This window comes from Heliconius melpomene, chromosome 18, assembly GCF_056956725.1.
Source record: "Heliconius melpomene rosina isolate 202511_hmr_F chromosome 18, ASM5695672v1, whole genome shotgun sequence".
Lineage (NCBI taxonomy): Eukaryota > Metazoa > Arthropoda > Insecta > Lepidoptera > Nymphalidae > Heliconius > Heliconius melpomene.
The window spans coordinates 16314139-16335860 of record NC_140406.1 but is presented as its reverse complement, the minus strand read 5'-3'; the positions used below and the strand labels follow the sequence as shown (position 1 = coordinate 16335860).

Below are 21722 nucleotides of genomic sequence, written 5' to 3'. Positions count from 1 at the left end.
TTTAATTAAAAAAAGCTTTATTAAAATAAATAAAATATACAAACAAAAATTAGCAGCAAGTTGATAAAGAAACTAAAAAGTAAATAAAATGTTATCAAAAAGGTTTTTCCTTATGTAAATATGGAAAGCAAGTTCCTATGTTACATACATACATACATACATACATATTTTATACATTCATACAAAAATATCTCACTAATACTAAATACATAATTTTATAAGGCCATCTATACAAGAATTAGTGAAGCTAGAATGTATTATTGCAACATGTTGCATACATATTATGTTGGATGGTGAAACTTAATGCCACATCTTGTCAGACAATGTATATATTCTTTTTTTATAAATTAATTTGCCTATTTGATAGTGATTTCGTCATGTCCACACAGTATATCTCCAGACTCTAGTTAGTCTATCATAAACAGATATATCAAAAGGTTTACAGAAGTATGGAATAAAGGTTTTGTCTTGCTGTTAAAAAAAATAAATTAAAATTATAAATATATACTGCACACATTATATTAATAAGTTTATTCTATTAAGAGAAAGATGAACTTTCTCATTTCATTCTCCTGTAAACCTTCTCTTTGCACATGTTTGTTTATACATAAGTAGGGACCATCAATCTGTTTATATAAAATATTATATATATACAGCTTGATTCTTTCATTTCTAATAGTTTTTATTGTAATTCATATACATATTTAAAATATATATTAATATAAGTGTATAAATATATTACAGGCAGACCTTGTGTTAGGTATATTCATAATATATAAATGACCTATTCCTGCCTGTATTACAACAATACATACAGGAATAGCATGGCATGTCATTTTCGTAACATATAGGGTACTTATAATTATGAAATTTAGCTAGAAGTGATAATTTATAGCACAAATAAAGTAAAAAATGTAAATTTATAGGTACATAACAGATACAAATATTACCAATATATTTGTAGTTCATTTCATATAAAATGAGTACATAAGTAAGAAAAATAAGTTTAACTACACTCTTTGCTACAAATTTACGGAAAATGTGGTTCTCTGTTACCTAACATTGAGGACTGCAGGAGGCACTGCCTGTACTAAAATCTTTACCCTAAAAGATATACTATTGTATAAAGCACTAACCAATGGCACTTTCTTAATAATCACACTCGGTTTCACATTACATACTATAAAATTTTGTTGCAAAATAAAACAATTAACTAAATTAGTATAAAAAAATCTATTATTAACTAGTTATCTGTATTATTACTTAGGACGACATGAAGGGGTTTTAGTTTTATTGTATTTTTAACCTATGTTTTATAAATAAAAAATATTAACAATTCTAGTTGAACTTTTTTTTAGAAAACATAAAAACATTTTTAATCAAGTTTTTATATATTTTATAAAAGAGTATTTTGTTTTCCTAAGTGAGGATTAACAATTTAAAAATGTTAAAAATTATTCTAGTTGTGATTATGTATTAGTTAATTTATAATAAAATTTATTACAAAGGTTCGAGTCCCGCTACTTTCAGATTTTACATTTGTAAATAACCTATGTTAATTATATAGCTTTACTTCATTTCACGCACTAAGAAACTTTTTTCGCCCAATTTTCAAGATATTACGCGGTAAGGGGCGTCGCGCTTCATCTATCAGAGCAGTGAAATACAATCAACATGCATCAAATAATTGCTATAATACATATGATTATAAAATAATTTATGTCATAATTAATAATCAAAACCCATATTACCTATATAAAATTATATTTCTTTTATATCATATTAACCATCTCAACGACATTGCATATTAAAAAATACATATAATTTGAGTTTGATTAGTGATGTTTTACACTACAATACAGTCGACAAGCTTGGCTTTCTGAATATTTGCACATTGTTAACTCGGGAAGAAAATAATCAAAAGTAAGAAAAAATCCTAAAATTATATCTGCACACCTACAGTTAACTTCAAGGCGGCCAGGAATCGTCGACAATACTCTGACAGTTTTAAATGAGAACAACCAGATTATTCGCTTACATTTAGTAATATATATTTTTGGAGACCAGATATTCAAGTATACAAGTATACAAATCTACAAGTGACCACAGACTACTGCAAAATGTTCGAAATCACGGATTTTTTTTAAACACCAAATATACACGATTAGTCCGGTTAAAAAGTTTTATTTAAAATGTGTAAAAATCAAAGATCTTATTACGTAAAATGGTTGCCTTTCGTTTAGATCTGGTACCACGGGGAGCGACGCACCCACCGCAGACGGTAAGCGCCTTGTTCCGTTCTTATTTTTATGGAAGCTCCTTCTGCCGCTTTTACTGTTTCTTTTACCTGGAATTTTGTTATAAAATCGAATTAGTATGGGAATAATTTGTTGTGAGAGTATAGAATGTAAATTAGGTAAAATAATATAAGAAAATTTCACATTAGAAAAAACGGGCGTAAAATTATAAAAAATATATATATGAACAAATAAATACCTATATTCACGTATATATGTATACTAGCGGCCCGCTCGCGGTTTCACCCGCGTGAACTATGTTATTATTAATTTCTGTCTCCATGACTACTTCCTAGTGACGTCTATACAAAATTTGAGACTCCTAGCATTTGTAGTAACGAAGTTTCATACAAAGTTTCGACCCCAAAAACAACCCCTTAGAAGTCGAATATTGCAAATTCCCGTCTTAGCGAGCACCTACGTCCTATAAGTAACTCCTATGCAAAATTTGAGATTCCTAGCACTTGTAGTTTCTGAGATTTCGTGATGAGTGAGTGACCTTTCGATTTTATATATATATAGATAATATTTCATACACACAATGATCTTTGACAAATAATTATTTCATTATAAATCTAGACTAGATTTCGTAAAATATATTCTGGCTTAATACCTCGAACACTTTGTTAGGGTTTACATACTTTAATTACTTTTTAATATAACATTTTAATTAATATATTTTGCTAATCATCTAATATCATTTATGAATTCAAATATTATCTATTAATAAAAAAAATACTACAAATATTTTTCTAATATTTAAATAATATCAACTTACACTTTGCATCAGGTTTTGTGCATTGCCCACAAGCATCTCAGTAGCCTCTTGATCTTCTTCGCTACCTGCATTTTGAATATTTGTAAAGTAAAATGTATGAAATTACTTATCATAAAATTGATAAATTTGGAGATTTCAATACACAATATAATAGGTTTGTCCAATTTTCTGTATATAAGTGGTTATATAACTCTTTGTCGGCGTTGAGTTCCGCCACTTAACACGCAATGCCTCCAGAATTCGGCGAAAATTGGGAAACGAAGTGTCTTAACACTAGGATCCCTCTGCCTACCTGCTGTGTGCAGGATACAGCGTGAAGCTGATTTTTTTAATGAATCTTTGAAAGTGCTATATTAGTCGATAAATATTTCCTTCAAACAATCCCACCATTAGAACAATCTTCTCATTAAAATATTTAGTCAGTTTTATATTAGTGTTGACTTTAACTCTGCCGTATTGCGTACATTTAACCTATCTTTGAATCACAAATTTACATGACACCATAATTATTTAAAAAAAAACCATCGGATCATAACCATAAACTTCCAACTATACCATTGGCGTGAATTGTTACTAGCTATTTATTTACAAGTATATGTTTCAGCCAAGAAACATTAAAGCATTAAAAAATGATATATGTCATATTATTATAAAAATATAGTTAATTACAATGAAGAAATATAATATAATCATTCCTAATATTTTACAAACTATAATAGTGCTTGAAAGAAACAGTGAAAAAAGTTTAAATTCTTTATATTTATAGAATAGAATAAAATTTAAATCAATTTATAATAGAAAATTCAAGATATAATTAACAGATTAAATAGAAATACAGATAATAAATGTTATATTATTAAGCATAGCATATATATAATGTACCTTTATAGTCCGGCATACCCACTGGAGGCGTTGCGATAAGCGTTAACAGAATTATCGCATCAATATAGCGTTGAAGCAAAATATTATTAAATTATTTTGTTAACCCTTAATAGGGTACTAAATCTAATACTTAATTAGGTAAAGAAACATAGTATATTAGCAGAAAAATATTTGTTTGCAGCTATAACAATATATTACTTAATTATACATATAAATAATAGTATTAGACATTTAAAATCGTATATAAATAATATAATAAATTGATTTTATATTCTACCCGTTAAAGGTTAAACTTATTAGTTCATTAATTTAATAACTTAATATTGAATTCGTTTTAATGCGACAGTTGTGGGTTCATATACTACAATAGTGAGTTTTTAGGTTTGTAATAACCATATATATTTTTTACATAAATTATAAGATAAATGGCGGTGTTGATTAAAATAACACAATGTTAGTATTTATAGTATTTCACTATATTCTCTGTTAAATCAACATGAAGCAAATACGTACGTAAAAAATATATTGTAATAAGTATTTATTATTTTATATTAATCATTATGAAGCGCGGCGAATACAAAAAATCTTTCTTTTTTTACAATCTCTTTTTTTAAATATAATTAAAAAATATATTTAAGTATAAATAGAAAATAATTTAAATAAATATAATTTACCTTGTGCACCCAACATGGTAGCTTTGACGGTAGATAAGATCTTAAGCTGAGTACCGATAGTCGGAATTCTTTCACATACTTGCAGCAAGTTCTACAAAAAAAAAAGTTAAAAATATAGCAGATTCATATTTGACAACACAACAGAAATCCGTTTTTATTGGAGTTTTAGAGAAAAATATAACTGGATATTTTTTAACCCTGATGATAAATTATTTTAACTCAACGCCGCGCTTGTCTCGACACCAATGCGATGAAACAAAAATATTAAACATTTCACGATGTCATTCGACGAATGGAAATCGAATCTACAACCTGTGTGTTATAGCCACACGCTTGTGCCCCTGCGCCACGACTGGCCTTAAATCATCTTATAAAATAGTTTTTTTTTTAAATTTTTTTTGGTTCGAATACGGCGTAAATTATAGCCACTCAATGCTCTCGAATTCGGGGGAAAAACGGAATGTTTTAATTTCAATTTAATTTTGATATACGCATGCTTAATCTTTCTATACGCTTTTTATACGATACAGTGTGAAGCTATAGTAGTAAAAAAGATAATTTTAACACTAAAAGAAGAATGTCTTACCGTGCGAATTCTCTTATCAGTGCATTCGAGAGCGAGTTTCTTGGCGAGGCGTGTAACTTCCTCTGACGCCTCGGCTATGGCTTTAGCTGTCGCTATCAGCTCACGTTTGCTACCTTTAGCGACAAAATTACATTAATAAAAAAATTGGAAATTCAAAATAATTCACAAACTGAGAATTCATTATACAATCATTGTATGCTATCAAACACGTACTACCTAGAGGGCGATAAAAGAATATATTTGAAAATAATCTTGTGTTAAAATACTAAGCTAAATGATAAAAAAATGCATTTTTTGTCATTTGTGCATGCTTTTATTTTTACGTCATTCATACAAAGTTTCAAGAGTCAAACTGAAAAAAAAATATTTTCTTAGAAAAATTAGCAATAAGTGAAGGCAAGGACAAAGTGAGAAATATATTAATCTAAAGAGACACAAATCTTATGACATTGAAAATAATTTATGACTCATATAAAATACTTCAAGTTTTGTGTACTCAAAAGCGTGGACACAAAATTATATGATTTAACTAATATAATAATTATTAACTATTTCTACTACTATCATTTCATCACGCATCACAAAAAAAGCCCTTTTCTAACAATATAATAACATAATTATAATGATTTATATTAAAAATAGCAAGCACTATTTACATACATACTTACCAGAGAGGTTCATAGCCACTTCTATCCATGAAGCAACGGACAGATAACAGTCATAGCGTATTTTATATGTGTATATATACAATAGAAATTATTTATATTAGCATTGTTTAAATAAATTTAATGTATGAATGTAAATGAGGAATTGTATCAATAATTTTTCAATAAGCACTTATGATGTATTTTTGCCAAAAATATATTTTATGTGTGCACAATTTTATTAAGAATAATTCGTTATATTCATAATCGAAAATGATTAAAAGCGAAAAGCGTTTACACCTTTTTTATAGACACCGAAAGCAATACGTGAAAAGTATAGACTTCGTATATATAAAAAATGTAACTAATATAAATAAATTTATTATAATAAATAAATTTATATTGGGTATAAAAATTAATATAAACAGTCTAACATCTTTTATCTGCTCTTTCAAATGATGTTTTGCTGAAAATTACTATAATTTTTAACGAATACGGCTGTATTACTTTAAAAAAAAATGTTAAAAAGTTTATGTTTATAATAATATTTATGATCTGGACTCGCTTAAGAACAAACCCTAAATAATAAATTTATACATTCTTATCTATTGCATTTTTTTATAAATTTATTATAAAAAGTGCTGTTATGTTATGATTATTGCGATAAATAAGTACTAAATGAAATCTGTTACTGTTTATTACCAATTATTACACTTTTTTTTTCAAATTACACGCATTTATGAACATAAATATATTTACCAGATTTTATATACACTTTACAAAATATTAAAATTAAATGCTAATAAATAAAAATTACCTTTAGAATCAGATCTGACAAGGTCCGACAGCCGCGCCATGAGTATCGCCATGCGTTTGGCGGCCGCGATTATCTCGTTGTCCTTCGAGGACCACTCGCGTACGGCCTTGTGGAGGTTGTGGGCTGCCACCTGGAATAAAATAGTATTTAATGTTTAAAGTAAAAGAAAATATGTTAAATTAAAGGCAAAATAAAAAAAATGTACTTATAAAATAACAATAATTTAAATACTTTTGAGAAGAGTTTTCTAAAAAATATTTTTCTTTACTAAATGTGCAATAACTTTAAAAATGGAAAAAATTAGCTGTATCTTACCAAAATCGGTTGACTCGGATGCGGTTGCCTCCTAAATATATCCTCTCCCTCGTCGTCGGTGTCGGGCGGCGGCGGGCGGGGTGGCGCATTGAGTGATGGCGGGGGTGGGCGGGGCGGGGCGGGTCCGCCCAGTTGCAGGGACGCAAGCGCGGGGAGGGCGGGCGGCGGGGGAGGGGGCGCATACTGGCGGGATAGGGCCTCCTCTACAGATGCTGCTGCTTGGATTATCTGTAATTTAAGTTCGTTTTTATTTAAGACAAAATAACGGAAACATTAACAATATATTTTAGACAAAAAAATGTCTATGACAGCAGTAACATGTGATAACGGGTTAGGTTAGGTTAAGTGCTAACCTCTGCATTGGCCCGCCTCCAGTGCGGCGCGGCGGGCGCGTCCCCCAGCGCGACCTGCTTGGCGGCGCGCACGGCGGGCGCGATGGCGGCCTGCAAACGCTGCTGCGCGGCCGCCAGCGCCGCCGCAAACTCTCCGTCCTCCGTGTTGTCTCGCTCCGCGCCGCCCACCAACAGCACGCGGTTGGCTAGCCTGGGGAGGTGTGGCATTCCTTCGTTTCATTTTTTTTAATGGAGAAGACAAGGCAAACAAGCGTATGAATCACCTGATGGTAAGTCATCACCGCCGCTCACAACCCTGCGGGAAAGGTGGAAATAGACGCGCTTTTTGAACGTACCTATGTCATATCGACATGGAAACACTGCCGTAAGTAGGCCATTCCACAGTTCCGTTGAAAGAAATTCCCATGAAATTGCTATAGTCTGCGATGTCCTCGTCATTTTATGTTGACAACACGCATTGAATAATAATAATCGCAGCAGTTCGCATAATCTTCTAAAAACGTTGTTCTGCTGATAGTGCTAGAGCAGATTCCCTATCATGTGTTATCGCATTAGTATGTGTTATGTTTGCGTCCGTCCATAATACTCCTTTCTCATAATTATCGAATTTTAAATAATTGAATTGAATTAAAGAACACAATAAAAGTAAATCGTTAAACTGGACTAAATACAGCATTACTAATAACTTAAAAAAAAAAACAATATAAATCTTACCTAGCAATCGCCGAGGTGTTGTCGACCATCTTTTGTGAATCATTATTTCTGATGGCATCTTCACACAAATATGTATGTTTTTGCATTAATTCACCTAAAAAAAAGAATAAAATTAATACATATTGATAATATTAATTTGGCATAATTTATAACTTGACGAAAATGCCTCCATGCATTGTTTAAATAAAGAAATTACTGCGTTCTATATACAATAAAATATATTTACTCTATAAATATAATATCTTAAATTAAATATTTAATTAAAATATTATACATACACGAATTTATATTTACGAAAATACTGAAATTTCTTAGAATCTTTTTATAGGGAATATTAGATATCTTACCCCGTTTTACTACATAACATTCTATCACAGTTGGACTAAAGAAACTTACCAGCCGTCCTTACAAAGTCTAGAGGGTCCACGGCCTGGTCACAAAGGTCTCTACAACGCAGTATGGCGTCTGAATATTGATTCTTTAGATTGTTGAAATGCTCTTCTGCTACCTAAAATATGATGTTTTTTAATTATATATAGGGAATTTGTCTTTAAATCGAAAACTCGATTATCCGGCCCTCACTTATTGGTGATTTTCTGGAATATCCATCCGGTAGACTTTCTTAAAGTGTAGTTTTTGTAAGCACGATAGATAATAAATACTTCCCCGGTAGGATTCGATTCCCACGTTTTACACATTTGATTTCGGGGGAATGAAATATACGATATTTTCATTTCGTTACTTTGGTAACGAGGAATATTGCGTCGTCGAGTTCCGTCACTGAATACGCAATGCCTCGAGAATTCGGCGGAGAGTAGAGAACGAGAGTGTTGAGAAAGAGTGTGTTAATGGGAACGGAGTGTAACATTAGGTTCTGATGTTCCCTTTGCCTACCCTAAACGAAAAAAGAAAATATATTCAAGGAAACAAAATCTTACTTTGCTATCAGGATAGTTGAAGCGTATTTTCCCAGCGCAAATTAGTTGCGGTGACAATTTCTCTACCTGTGAATAAGATTAAAATAATTATCGCACAAACTTAGCAGATAAAGTAAGAAAGTATCAGTTGCAGTTGTAGAATTATTGAGAATCTATTATTGTCATTTTATAATATTTTTTGTTTATTCTCATAACAAATGTTCTTAAAAAATCTAAATTCTGTCAAAACACGTTTAATTTAGAGATATCCGAAATTATACAATATTTTTATTTTGGGATTCCGCGACGCATAGTTTTTTATTTTGGGAAATCCGATATTTTTTTTTCCGAAGTTCCATAATATCCCTGTAAATAATAAATCTTTTACTACAAAATAACGAACAACAAAAAAAACAAGACAGAAGTATTGTGGATAAATATTAGAATGGAAGCCATCATGTTGTAATGGGACACCATCTGACTATAAACTCGACGGTTGTGGGTTAGATTCAGACAGAATTATTATAATTTAATCCCTCTAGTAACAGGGCAATGAGCGCAGCGTTGAGTTATGCCACTTAACACACAATGCCTCGAAAATTGTACAAGAAGTGAAGTACAGTAGTAGTAGTATTATCAGTATGATACAGCGTGAAACTAAAACAAAAAAACCCAGACAAACCTCCTGAGCATTAACCAGTAGTTGATCAGCCAGTCTCTTGTTATGTCTCAAACCAGCCGCTACAGAGCTGGCTGCGGCTGCTGCACGGGTACTGAACGCTGATAGCGCTGAGGCTCGCTGTTGCAGGTTCAATTCCCGATTGGGTGTGCCTGAAGAGATAGTTAACATTATCTATAATATTATCTATATTATTATCTATATTACGTTAAGACCTTATAAAGTTAAAGAGTTTATTGAATGTTGAGGTCGAGTGCGCTAATTTCGCAAATACTGGGGTTTAGATAAAAAAAAGCGTTCTTTTTTTGGATAGATCATTTATCAAAGAAGGCTTTACGCTATTTTATATCATCAGCACACACACAGTTTTTAAAAGCGATTTTTGTCTCCTGAAAACTTGTGTGTTGTGATTTTGTTGTGTATTTAAAATTATTAGCAGGTAGCAGGCAGGTTTTTACTCCAAGCCGACTTCAATCACGGTCGAAAGTAGTTTATGTACATCTGGAAAAAAACAAAAATCTTCATAACTAAATATTCACACACAGAGACACTAACCCATAGGCGCATTGACAGCGTCACTGAAGTGCCGCAGCGGCGCCGCCACGTCGATGAAGTCCTCGACCACGCGGTTGACCACCGCGCGCTCCATGCTCCGTTTTAATTCATGTAGTTTGTCGGTTAGTTCCCTAGAAATTGTGCAGAAATGTTATAAATAGCATGTTATATGTAGAAAACTAAAAAATATTAACCAAACGTTTTCTCTACGAAAACTGCAGAATTAATTATTTTTTTTACTCGCTCTTGCAACAAAACAGCGTCGAGTATCATGAAATAATCACTAAGTTCTCCTACCTAACCTGCAATATGCAGGATATAACGTGAAACTGAAAAAAAAAACCATACCTAGTGATAGCACGCGCGTGTTCACTGTCCCCCTTTCCCGCAGTGCACAACTCCGACAGCTGGTCGGACAGGCGCTGCACTTCAGAACATAGCTGGAGTACTTCGGCCTTCTCTCTCCCTTGGAGGTTATCTGCTATCTAATCGATAAGAAAACACAAGCTACAAAAATACTATTATATACAGGGTGTCCCAGGAGACAACGATAAAACGAAAACAGGTGATAGACCAAGTCGTGACAGTTATGAGAAAAATATTAAAAAAAATCTTTGTCATGTATTTTTCAATTTATATTGATTTTAAAAAATATCGGAAAAACCGACACCCTGTGATGATTTTTCAAGTCCTAGGACTACAAATATTACTGTTTCTTAATTTTTTTTTCTGTAATGTAATCATGAGTAACCCTTCTGTGAATTACAGTTTAAGATTTAAACATACCTGCAACCGTTTTCAATAAAATGTGGTGTTTTTGCCAAACATTAAATTCAAAATATTTACTACACCCAACTTTAACCGACTGTACTATAAAAAAAATGTACTACACTGTTTTTGCAAGTAACTTCAAAAGTTGGCGCATTTAATGTGGATTCCGAAATGGTACGACACTTGCTGGATTACTTCTTTGTTGAAGAGAGAAAAATCGAAATACACGATAATCGGGATGACGTTCAGCTTTTTGGTATCTTTTCCGATACATTCTAGCTGCAGCATTTGCGTTACATAACCATTCTCCATGAATGAAATGCATATTGGCAACGTGTCAAAGACCGAGTATATGGCCTGCGAGAACCCGGACTCGCGCACTGTTCTTATAAGTCAGGACTTATAAAATCTAAATTCTGATCTATCTAAATTCTGATCTATCCGACTTAGGGGCGTTAGGGAAGCGTTGCCTGGGCTAAGTGTTTAGTTTAGGGAGGTCACTGGTGTGGTCTGTGATCGCAGGATACCGTCCAAACTCTTATCCGTCTTATAGAGATCGTGATCGATGCCTCCAGACTCGTGCATGACGGATCCAAGGTACCTGAACTTTTCCAACTTAGGGGATATCGGATAAGCGTTGCCTGGGCTAAGTGTTTAGTTTAGGGAGGTCACTGGTGTGGTCTGTGATCGCAGGATACCGTCCAAACTCTTATCCGTCTTATAGAGATCGTAATCGATGCCTCCAGACTCGTGCATGACGGATCCAAGGTACCTGAACTTTTCCAACTTAGGGGATGACCCAGGACTTATAAGGACAGTGCTCGAGTCCGGGGTCTCACAGGCGATATACTCGGTCTTTGACACATTGCCAATATGCATTTCATTCATGGGGAATGGTTATGTAACGCAAATGCTGCAGCTAGAATGTATCGGAAAAGATACCAAAAAGCTGAACGTCATCCCGATTATCGTGTATTTCGATTTTTCTCTCTTCAACAAAGAAGTAATCCAGCAAGTGTCGTACCATTTCAGAATCCACATTAAATGCGCCAACTTTTTAAGTTACTTGCAAAAACAGTGTAGTACATTTTTTTTATACTATAGTCGGTTAAAGTTGGGTGTAGTAAATATTTTGAATTTAATGTTTGGCAAAAACACCACATTTTATTAAAAACTGATGCAGGTATGTTTAAATCTTAAACTGTAATTCACAGAAGGGTTACTCATGATTATATTACAGAAAAGAAAATGAAGAAAGAGTAATATTTGTAGTCCTGGGACTTGAAAAACCATCACAGGGTGTCGGTTTTTGCGATATTTTTTAAAATCAATATAATATGAAAAATACATGACAAAGATTTTTTTAAATATTTTTCTCATAACTGTCACGACTTGGTCTATCACCTGATTTCGTTTTATCGTTGACTCCTGGGACACCCTGTATATTTTTTGGCTTCTTATTTTTAATCTACATGGTTATTATTAAGGCCAGTTGAGTTGACAACTGATGCTGGCGTAAGACTTATAAAGAGTATATATTAACTTGGGAGGGATAGCATCATGCTTTTGGCTCTGTTACCCGTCTAAGACATTTGATTGCGTTCAGCACTCAACATATGTCATGAAACTACATCGTTACGGCATAAGAGGACTTGCGACTCAACCTTCTGACCTCTTATTTAGCTGACAGGGTTCAGAGAGTTGATGTGAATGGCAACAAAACTCCTGGGCCATTAGTCAGTATGGGTGTCCCACAAAAGTCTATTCATGGTCCTTTCTTCTTTTTAATATATATAAATGATTTACCATATTTAGTTGGAAAAAATAATGATTTAAAAGAGTTTTAAAAAGAGTGAACGACTACATATCCCTATGTAAAAGAAGACAAATTGAGCTCCTTTTGTTTTTAGTTCCAAAATATCTCACCATTTGTCCCTGCGACACGATGCTGTTGATGGCCTTCTGTCCGTCAGCGCGGGTTACGGGATCCGATGCCGGGTGGAGCAACCACTTGTGAGCTGTTTCCAATCTAAGTATATGTAAGTATATACAAATATATTATTCTTGAAATGTGATTATTATGAAGTATCAAAATATTCCAGTGGCCGTCGTAGCACAGCGTCATATAGGATGTTTCAAAAACGGAGCGGTCCCCACTCATTGGAGTGGATTACTAAAACATTCTACTTCAATGCGTGGAGACCGGGTTCTTTTTGCCTATCCCACTATATGCAGGACACAGCGTGAAGCTAAATAAAAATATAAATATGAAAATTTATTAAAAATATAAAAAGTAGTGTCTCAACACTTCCCTCACCTAGCCGCTATAGTCTTGCCGCCCTGTTTCTCTGCCGCCCGCACGCCCTCATTGACGATGCCCTCGACGTCCGACACTTGGTGTTTCAGCTCAGAGGCAAGACTTCGAGCCTGGAAAATAAACAATGTCAGTAGTCTTATATTAAAAAGCTGAAGATAAAATTATATTCTTCAATATTGAGCGTTTCGAAGATAGATACTGTACTACGATTGTCTCTTTAACCAAAGTAAAAAATAAGAAAAAATATAACATTTAAATAATCAAACAAATGTGTTAAAAGTAAACGTGTTAAAACGAAAATAAATTTATAAATAAGTCAAACTGGCGACAGATTTTTTCTTTAATATATGGAAATCTATAAAACGATATCAGATATAATAGAAGTAATATTTAAGCACTCAACTTATAATGTATAAGACTTACTTTTGACTCCGTTCCTCGTCCGAACTGCCTTTCATCGCACAGCACGTCGGCGTTGTATCCGCCAGATCTAAAATACATAGGCATTAGTGCGTTTTAGCTACCTGCTATACTTCACATAAAGCGGGATATACACAGAGTACCTAAAAATTTTGAGATTAGTATGTTTGAAAATGGGAAACGGAAGTGTCTTAATAGGAACGGAATGCCTTAACATTAGTTTACCCTAAGTGGACATCGAACAAACAGTTCCTACAGAGAAAGTAACTTTTAAAAAGTAATAACATATGTTTATCATTTTTAAATTATTATTCCACATTTAGGTAAGAAGAGTTATTTATTTAAGATTTGCATAAATAAAATTTTCAACGTATTTTACGGGATTCGAACCCAATTTGATCATTGTAGGGAATTTTTTAGAAATTTTCGTTCCCCACATACAATTGCATACAATCAGTGAAGAGTGAGAATGAGAATTCCAAGTATGGAATAACACATTAAAAACATGAATAATCATTAATAAGCAACCTGGCCTGTCTCCTGAGCGCGTCCGCGGAATGAGGGGCCACGTGCTCGGCCGCGCGCTGCGCCGACGTGAGCACGGAACGCAGCGCCCTCTCGCCCACGCTATTGCGGAGAGACGCGGCGTCCTGGACATACACACATATATATGCAACACCAGTGCTACAGGAGCGTCGTTACATTAAGACATTTCCATTTTTTAAAAGTAACCAACTTACAAAACACAAAAATGCACTTACATTAAGAAACTCATGCGCTGCTGGAACTTTGCTATGTATTACATTTTGTAATGCCTTTAAAACGGCCACGTTGTCCTTCTCCCCGCCATCTTCTACGTAAGATGTTAGTTGTAACACTCTGAAAGTTTAAACATTGTTTTTAAAATATCTAGACCGATTATATTTAATATAACTACAACTAGTCTTATATAGAATCAACATTACATCTAACTTCTACCTACTTACCTTATAATCTCATGTATCTCGTCCGCCATTCGTTGTGCTAAATAGTTCCTGTTTTCAGCCGCATCTTCTATTCCTTTGCCACCTGTTGAAAAAAGAGAGAAAATTTAAAAATAGTAAATAAATAAAGAAGTATTGTTATTGGGTTATAACCGCTTTCGATTTTTAACAATATAAATATATTTTTTCTATTCCCTTATTTTATACATCATCATATCCCCTCTCAAAACTATCCGCCATTCCTTCTAGGCCAGCAGCCACTCTGATTCCATCCTTCTACGCGAGCGGTCTCATTCTAAATAATATAAGTTTTATATCCCGCACATACCATAGTAAACAGAAAGAACATGGGAACCTAGTCTTAAGACGCCCTATTCCCATTATAACACTTTTGTTCACCACTATTTTAAATACAAAGAAACAAACCTTCAGATAAAATATGTATATATATCTTCATGGAACATATGAGAACGGGTGCCAGCTTTTTCACGCTTTCCAAACAACTTGCCAAAGTCTCCGCGTGCGGGGGGTGGGTTAGTTCAGATGCACGTGATGCCACCTAACATGAACAAAATCTTTTATTTTCTTAAAAAATGAAATAACAACAACAACAATTAAGTAATACTACTATTGTATTATTGTATACTAGTGCTTAACGTTTTATTATTGATTGTGTTATGTATACGTTTCATTTTACTATATTTAATTTAAAGTCAAAATTTTGAAGGTAGATTCTAGATCAACGTTTCGATTCTGTGTATTTTTAAATTTAATACTATATGTTTTACTCTACTAAAGGCATGTTTAAGATTTATTCATTAATGCATATAAAATATATGAAAAAATTATGAAAGTTTACCTCTCTAGCAGCTTTCGATAAAGCAGGTGAGATATCTCTAAGAAACTGCACAAGATCCTCCATCGTGTCTATTACTTCTGCTACACCCAAATAGTCCAAAACCTTAAATTAAATAATATTTATAATTAAAAAAACATAAACAGCTCTCTAAGGTAACAAATCGTCTCTCTACATACTTTTTCATACAATATATTTTTTAAGACATTTTATAAGAGTACAGGTTATGAATGAAAAAAAAAATTATAAAATAATTTAATAAATTTGACTTATATACATATTTTATATTTTTATTTCATACGATTTTTTTTTATAATTAAAAATAAAACAGTGTTAAAATTCACCTTTTTACATTCCTTTACAATTTTTCTAACTTCAGATTCATCAAAACAAAGAAGGAGGGCAGATGTGCCTTGAAGGATGCCTCTGGAACCTTCTATAAGTTTTTTTCTGTAAAATTAATTATATAATGCAAAACTTAATGGCAATCAAATTATTGAAGATATATAATAAGGATAATTAGACTTATAATATTAAAGTATAATTACAGAATATAATACGAGCATACAACATAAAAAAACCGATAACTATTTTTAATTGAATTGTATGTACAATATTTTATGTAATTAAGTTAACTTTCACCAAAAAGTTCTTGTTATACATAACGTAAAAAATAAAATGCCTAATAGTTATACAGACACAGATTATACAGTTACACAAATAGAAGCTTTAAAATGGAAATATCATTTTAATCTATACACAAAAATCAAACCCAGTCACAAACAACTTAAATAAAATTTAAAAACTTATTTTTGCTTATTATTTAACAAATTCAACTTACCTAGCTGGTCCAGAATACGGATCAGCTCGCAGCATATCAGACGCTTGTTGCAGCAAGGTGGCCGCACCCTCCACTCTCCGCAAGGCGCCCGGCATGTCGGCTCGAAGGACCAAGTCATCAGATGACTCTATAGTCTCGTGCCCGACCTGCGCACCGTTAGGTATTTTACTGGACTTGATGATTTTTTTACGAGAAATCATCGTTTTTTTGGCTAAATTATTCGCATGTTTATTAGCACTGTATTAATCTTTATAAAAAAATCTAGAATCACTAGATTTTACACATTTTTCAAATAAATTTAAATTTTATCTTTAAGAATAGTTTGTTATTTTTTTTATAAAATTAATATAGATTATTCAGGTTAGAAAAGAAACGGTCGACGTTTATTTAAACCGAGTAACCTTTCCACTGTCTTGGCAACTTGTAAAGAATCTTGATCTGAACAAATCCTATTTACTTCGGTACGTCATGTTTTCTCTTATGAAAACAAGAGACAGTGCACATTGAAGCGTCATATAACAGATAATATTTTCATTTTTTTACCACTGCCGAAAGTATCGAAATCGGAAAAAAATAAAAATTTTGGCTAAGCTTAGAATGTAAGTTCTCGATAAAAAAAATGGAAATTTTGTTGTCCATTATTTTACTATATTTAAAACATTAATGATAATTTCTATTTATTATATTACTGTGTAATATATAAATAAAAATAATAAAAAAAAATCTTAACAAGTGCAGTTATTAAAAATTATTGTATCATTTCAAAATAAGGGCAGTTCACTAGTAATCAACCAATGATCGATTTTTTTAACTTCATATTTTTATAAAATAAATTATATAATTGTACTTTCTGATGACATATTATAGTGCATACATTTTATTCCCGCCATTATCTTCATTATGAAAATATTCGAAGTTAGCTTATTTTTGTAGAAATTACAAATGTCAACGTTAGTAACTTTGGTTCCTCTGAAATGAAAAAAACATCTCTACAATAAATGACAAGGGCCATTACAGCCTTTATGACAAAATTACAGTGTAAAAGAATACCTATAAGGACATCAAATAAAAACTGATGACAATAATTACGCTAAAAGTATTTTCTTTTCTAATTATAGCGCTTATAAATTCTGTCTCAATTAATAATTAGAGACTAACACAAATTTAAAGAAATTAAGACATGTTTTCATGTTACCAAAAAAAAGTATTGAAATATTTTTGCTTCTAATTATTGTTTTAAACCATATATTTTTTATATTTGTAAATGTATGAAAACCTTAAGTCGATTATTATTGGAGCCATTACCCCTTTACCGCTTAGAAAGAAAAACCAAGATTTCAAAGGTGACATCAAGACACTGTAGTTTGGAAAATCGAACCCATACTTTTTATTTATTATTTAACTGGGAAAAAAATGCTAAAATATGATATATTCTGATATTTAAAAATATTGGTATTTAAGATTTTTCAGTAAACAGAATGCACTCGGTATAACCTTCATTATCATCTATAACCGGCAGTATAAACAAATCATATGCGCGAGTGCGAAATATTTCAGTGTAATATTTAAACAAAATGCCTATAATCTAACACTGTTATGAAGCTGGGAAGTATTTCCTTATACGTTTTGCAAGGTGGCGAAAAAAAAAATTTTTGTTTGGTTGAAATAAATAATTTTCTACACTAAATTTAGATTTTTTTATATCAGTTGAGTTAATTATTATTATTATCTAATTATCAATCAGAAATCAAAACTCAAACTCATATTTACCTTAACCAAATTGTTGACGGCCAGCGACACGGCCTGCACCGGCCGCGCCAGGTCCGGCATGGCGTTGCCATCTTCCGCTTCCTCGTGGAGTATGACCAAGCGGGACACCTGATCACAAAAATGAGAATTGAAAAAGAAAATTACACATACTTTATTCAAAGTAAATTAATTCATAGAAGTCTAAATCATCAATGTACCGAATGTCAGTGACATTGTCGACCCTACTATCTAAGGGCATTCCTTGCAAGTGCACGCGATAGCGGAGTTGTGAACAATAACGTAAGAAATTATTATTATAAAAAATTGTGTGGCATTAGACATGTTTTATCCGACTCTGTAATATTTTAGATATTTTTATTTTCGCTTTGTGCAAATAAAAGAAAGGGCAAAGGGAACTAATGTTGAGACACTCATGTACTGCATGTTCAGTCAGTTCAGTCAGACTATAATTAACAACGCACATTGTCTATTTTTTTATGCAAAGTTTCTTTCAAATATTACATCTTTTCTGTATATGGATGTTAATTATCCCACCCATCGAGGCCATTATGGCGTCAGCGTTGTGGATTTTGTGGAGTTCCGCCGTCCAACATCTTATGACTCGCATTCAATGTTCCAATTTGAGAACGGAATGTCAGAATACTAGGTTCTCTCCGCCTATCCTGCTAGCTATACAACAAAACCGCCACCGTATTACTATAAAAACTATTCTATTATACCTGGCTACATATATTTAACAAAAACATTTCACTCTCTATAAAATCCCTACGAATTGAGCTCAAAACGCTTGCGGCCACAGACCACTTGTTAGTCGTGGAACAAAAGCTTTCTTTAGTGTTTTTAAAGACCGCGCTCAAACTGTTTTTCCCTTTTATATACATAATTATATCACATAATTAAAAAGTAGGTTAATATGAAGAGTTAACTATCATATAGGGGTGAGACGGGTTCTGTAAGACAATATATGTGCTGTGCGTGGAAATTGTTATGATACTTTGCCTCATTACCAGAGAGAGAGGAAATGAAAACATTAAATATTTAATTTCCTCGACTGGGGCCCGAACCCACAACCTGTCGCATTTATAGTCGCACGTTTGTGCCTGATTAACGTAACATATAATTTACCTATTTCCTATCCTGCAATGTGTAGGCGATAATGTAAAGTTAGTAAACAATAAAAACACATTATGATAGTCATCCGACTGTTTTGACATTATAGTAAATATCTAAACGATTACATCATCGATAACTGTTTGTGATCCAAATATAAGATCTCGTGACGCAGTGGCGCTGTGTCAATAATATGAGAGTAACATGTTCATGAGGACAGTCGCGGCACAAGGGCACAGAGCGTGACTGTAAACCCGACAGGTTCTGGATGCGATCCCCACTCGAGAAAGTGAAATATTTACTTAAATTTATATTTCCATTTCTTCACTCTGGTGTCAAGGCAAAGCGCGGCGTTGAGTTCCGCCATTCAACACGCAATACCTCCGGAATACGACGAAAAGTGGGGTTCGGAGTTTCTGAACAGTAGATTCCCTCTACCTCTACCCTGCTGTGTGCGCGATACAGCGTGAAGTTGATTTAATTTATTTTTTTAATTTTAGTAACACTTCTAGGAGTATGTAACAAACATTACACTAATTAACCTCAAATTATGTCACGGGCGACAGCTCTGTGCGTTAGAATAATTTAAAATTACGGCAAGCATTTCCAAACACATACGTAGGTACAGTAATAGATATTAATTATAAACGGAGTACGAAGTGTTTCGATACTGGTATCGAAACACTTCGATCGGTCGGTCTGCCCACCCTGCAAATATATGCGGGAGAAAGCGAAACAAAATGTTTTAACACTAGCTAAAAAGTACCTAGTAGTAGTAAAGCTAAACATAAAAGTAAACGATAAACCTTGAATCAGTACTTTATCAGATATATTAGTACCTATAGGGAAACATTAATATAAAAAATATTATTAAATTTCGTTGAAATTAACTGTATGATACGTAACGACCTCATGCAGTTTTACCTCTTAACGCAATGCAGTATAATAGACTGCAATACAAAAAAATAATGTCATACATATATTTTTCTTTGGTACTCGAACTGATAACTCTAGTAGAGTTATATACATACAATAAATGTTAGGTTATAATACCTACTTAAAGTTCCCTCGAAACGTCCCTTCAATATATAGTCTATGCATATGCAAAGCTTTTCCTTAATACTAAAATAATCCTTAAATATTGCTTTTTTAGTTCGTATGAAAAGAAGAAACATTATTTCTTTCTTTATCTGAACATCAAGTTTGATGGGGATGTACGTATGTACATACATACATATATATAATATTCTATTTTTCAACTTCATCGGAGCTGTATAAATGGATGTAGATTACCCTACTTAAGCGCACTCGAGCTATTTGAGGGCAAGCTTTCGCAAACACAGGGGGAAATTGTTAATACCGTGCATTCAATATTACTTTTCCAATTCTACAAAATACATATATTGAGTTTATTTCTAGTTATATATGCAAGTAATGAAATTGTAGCGACAAGTGGTGGGTTCACTTCCCACTAAATGGCAATGAATTGTTGATTTCTCCATATTTCCCCGCTTTGATAATAAGACAAGGCGTGACATTGAGTTTCCCCAAATAAGACGGAAAGTGAGAAACGGTATTCATATCGTGGGATCCATATTGAAATTAATGTTGAAATAATAAGAGAAAATTTTAGATTCCATTTTTGCTGTATAGAAACATAATCCGTTATAAAAGCTCAATAAAGCTTTTACCCCTTTGACCGCACTTTCTTTGACTATGTCTGTACTGACTGTACTGTCGTGCAGAGTGTAATTGTAGGGTGTAACCCAATTTTTGGTCTATTCCACATTAACGGGGTACCCACTTTGCAGCTGGCTGCGCGCCAACTCTGCACAACGCTAAACAGACTCTGGGAAATACTACAAAAGGTGTTTATGTGTATGGAAAATGAACAATGGCCACTTTCAAGATAGTAAAGTACTCGAATACCAGCTGTGAACTAATCTAGATATTCTGCTGACAACTTATTTGTCTTTTGGAGTGAATGGTTATGATGTGAACAAAAAACACTAACTTTGTTAAATATATCGTTAAATTTAAATATATCTTTCTAGTAATGAATATATAGAAATGAGGAACCGATGCTTCTAGTACATGATTAAGAGATTTTTTCTACGTATGAAGTTCATTAAAACGGCACGAGTAAAACGACATTTTACCCTTGAAATTAAAATATATCGAGTATATCGGATTACTTTAGACATGAATATGAAAAATTTTAACTACATTTGTGGTTGTGAATGAAAGAAGGTAGGATAAATAGCACAATATAAAATAATAATTAATTTTTGTGAGTCAAAGCGTGCAGGTAGCAAAGATTAACATTTTTCATAATAGTATTTGATCTTATAACTATCGCATTCAGCTAACAACCAACGTACCAATAGTACCACAACGGTAATGTATTCAAATTAATTTAATATGCAAAACCAATTTAAAAAAT

General features: G+C 32.8%; 1 protein-coding gene across 4 annotated transcripts in view; it reads right to left on the bottom strand.

Moving 5' to 3' along the window:
- Vinc (vinculin) overlaps positions 1-21722 on the bottom strand; it is a 37727-nt gene continuing 16005 nt past the window's right edge. The window contains exons 2-27 of one of the 4 annotated variants that reach the window (XM_085202372.1): positions 18170-18277; positions 16400-16545; positions 15903-16008; positions 15562-15663; positions 15129-15261; positions 14706-14787; positions 14481-14598; positions 14248-14369; positions 13723-13789; positions 13300-13409; positions 12909-13011; positions 10560-10696; positions 10212-10342; positions 9660-9808; positions 8999-9064; positions 8457-8568; positions 8061-8154; positions 7347-7536; positions 6994-7221; positions 6679-6808; positions 5886-5906; positions 5218-5330; positions 4632-4722; positions 3958-3978; positions 3076-3140; positions 1-2347 (exon numbers count right to left, since the gene is read on the bottom strand). In XM_085202372.1, the coding sequence (XP_085058498.1) occupies positions 2240-2347; positions 3076-3140; positions 3958-3978; positions 4632-4722; positions 5218-5330; positions 5886-5906; positions 6679-6808; positions 6994-7221; positions 7347-7536; positions 8061-8154; positions 8457-8568; positions 8999-9064; positions 9660-9808; positions 10212-10342; positions 10560-10696; positions 12909-13011; positions 13300-13409; positions 13723-13789; positions 14248-14369; positions 14481-14598; positions 14706-14787; positions 15129-15261; positions 15562-15663; positions 15903-16008; positions 16400-16545; positions 18170-18277 (2853 nt within the window). In that variant the 3' untranslated portion in view covers positions 1-2239. The remainder of the gene's footprint in view (positions 2348-3075; positions 3141-3957; positions 3979-4631; positions 4723-5217; positions 5331-5885; positions 5907-6678; positions 6809-6993; positions 7222-7346; positions 7537-8060; positions 8155-8456; positions 8569-8998; positions 9065-9659; positions 9809-10211; positions 10343-10559; positions 10697-12908; positions 13012-13299; positions 13410-13722; positions 13790-14247; positions 14370-14480; positions 14599-14705; positions 14788-15128; positions 15262-15561; positions 15664-15902; positions 16009-16399; positions 16546-18169; positions 18278-21722) is intronic. The other 3 variants (XM_085202373.1, XM_085202374.1, XM_085202375.1) reach the window with 3 other exon arrangements.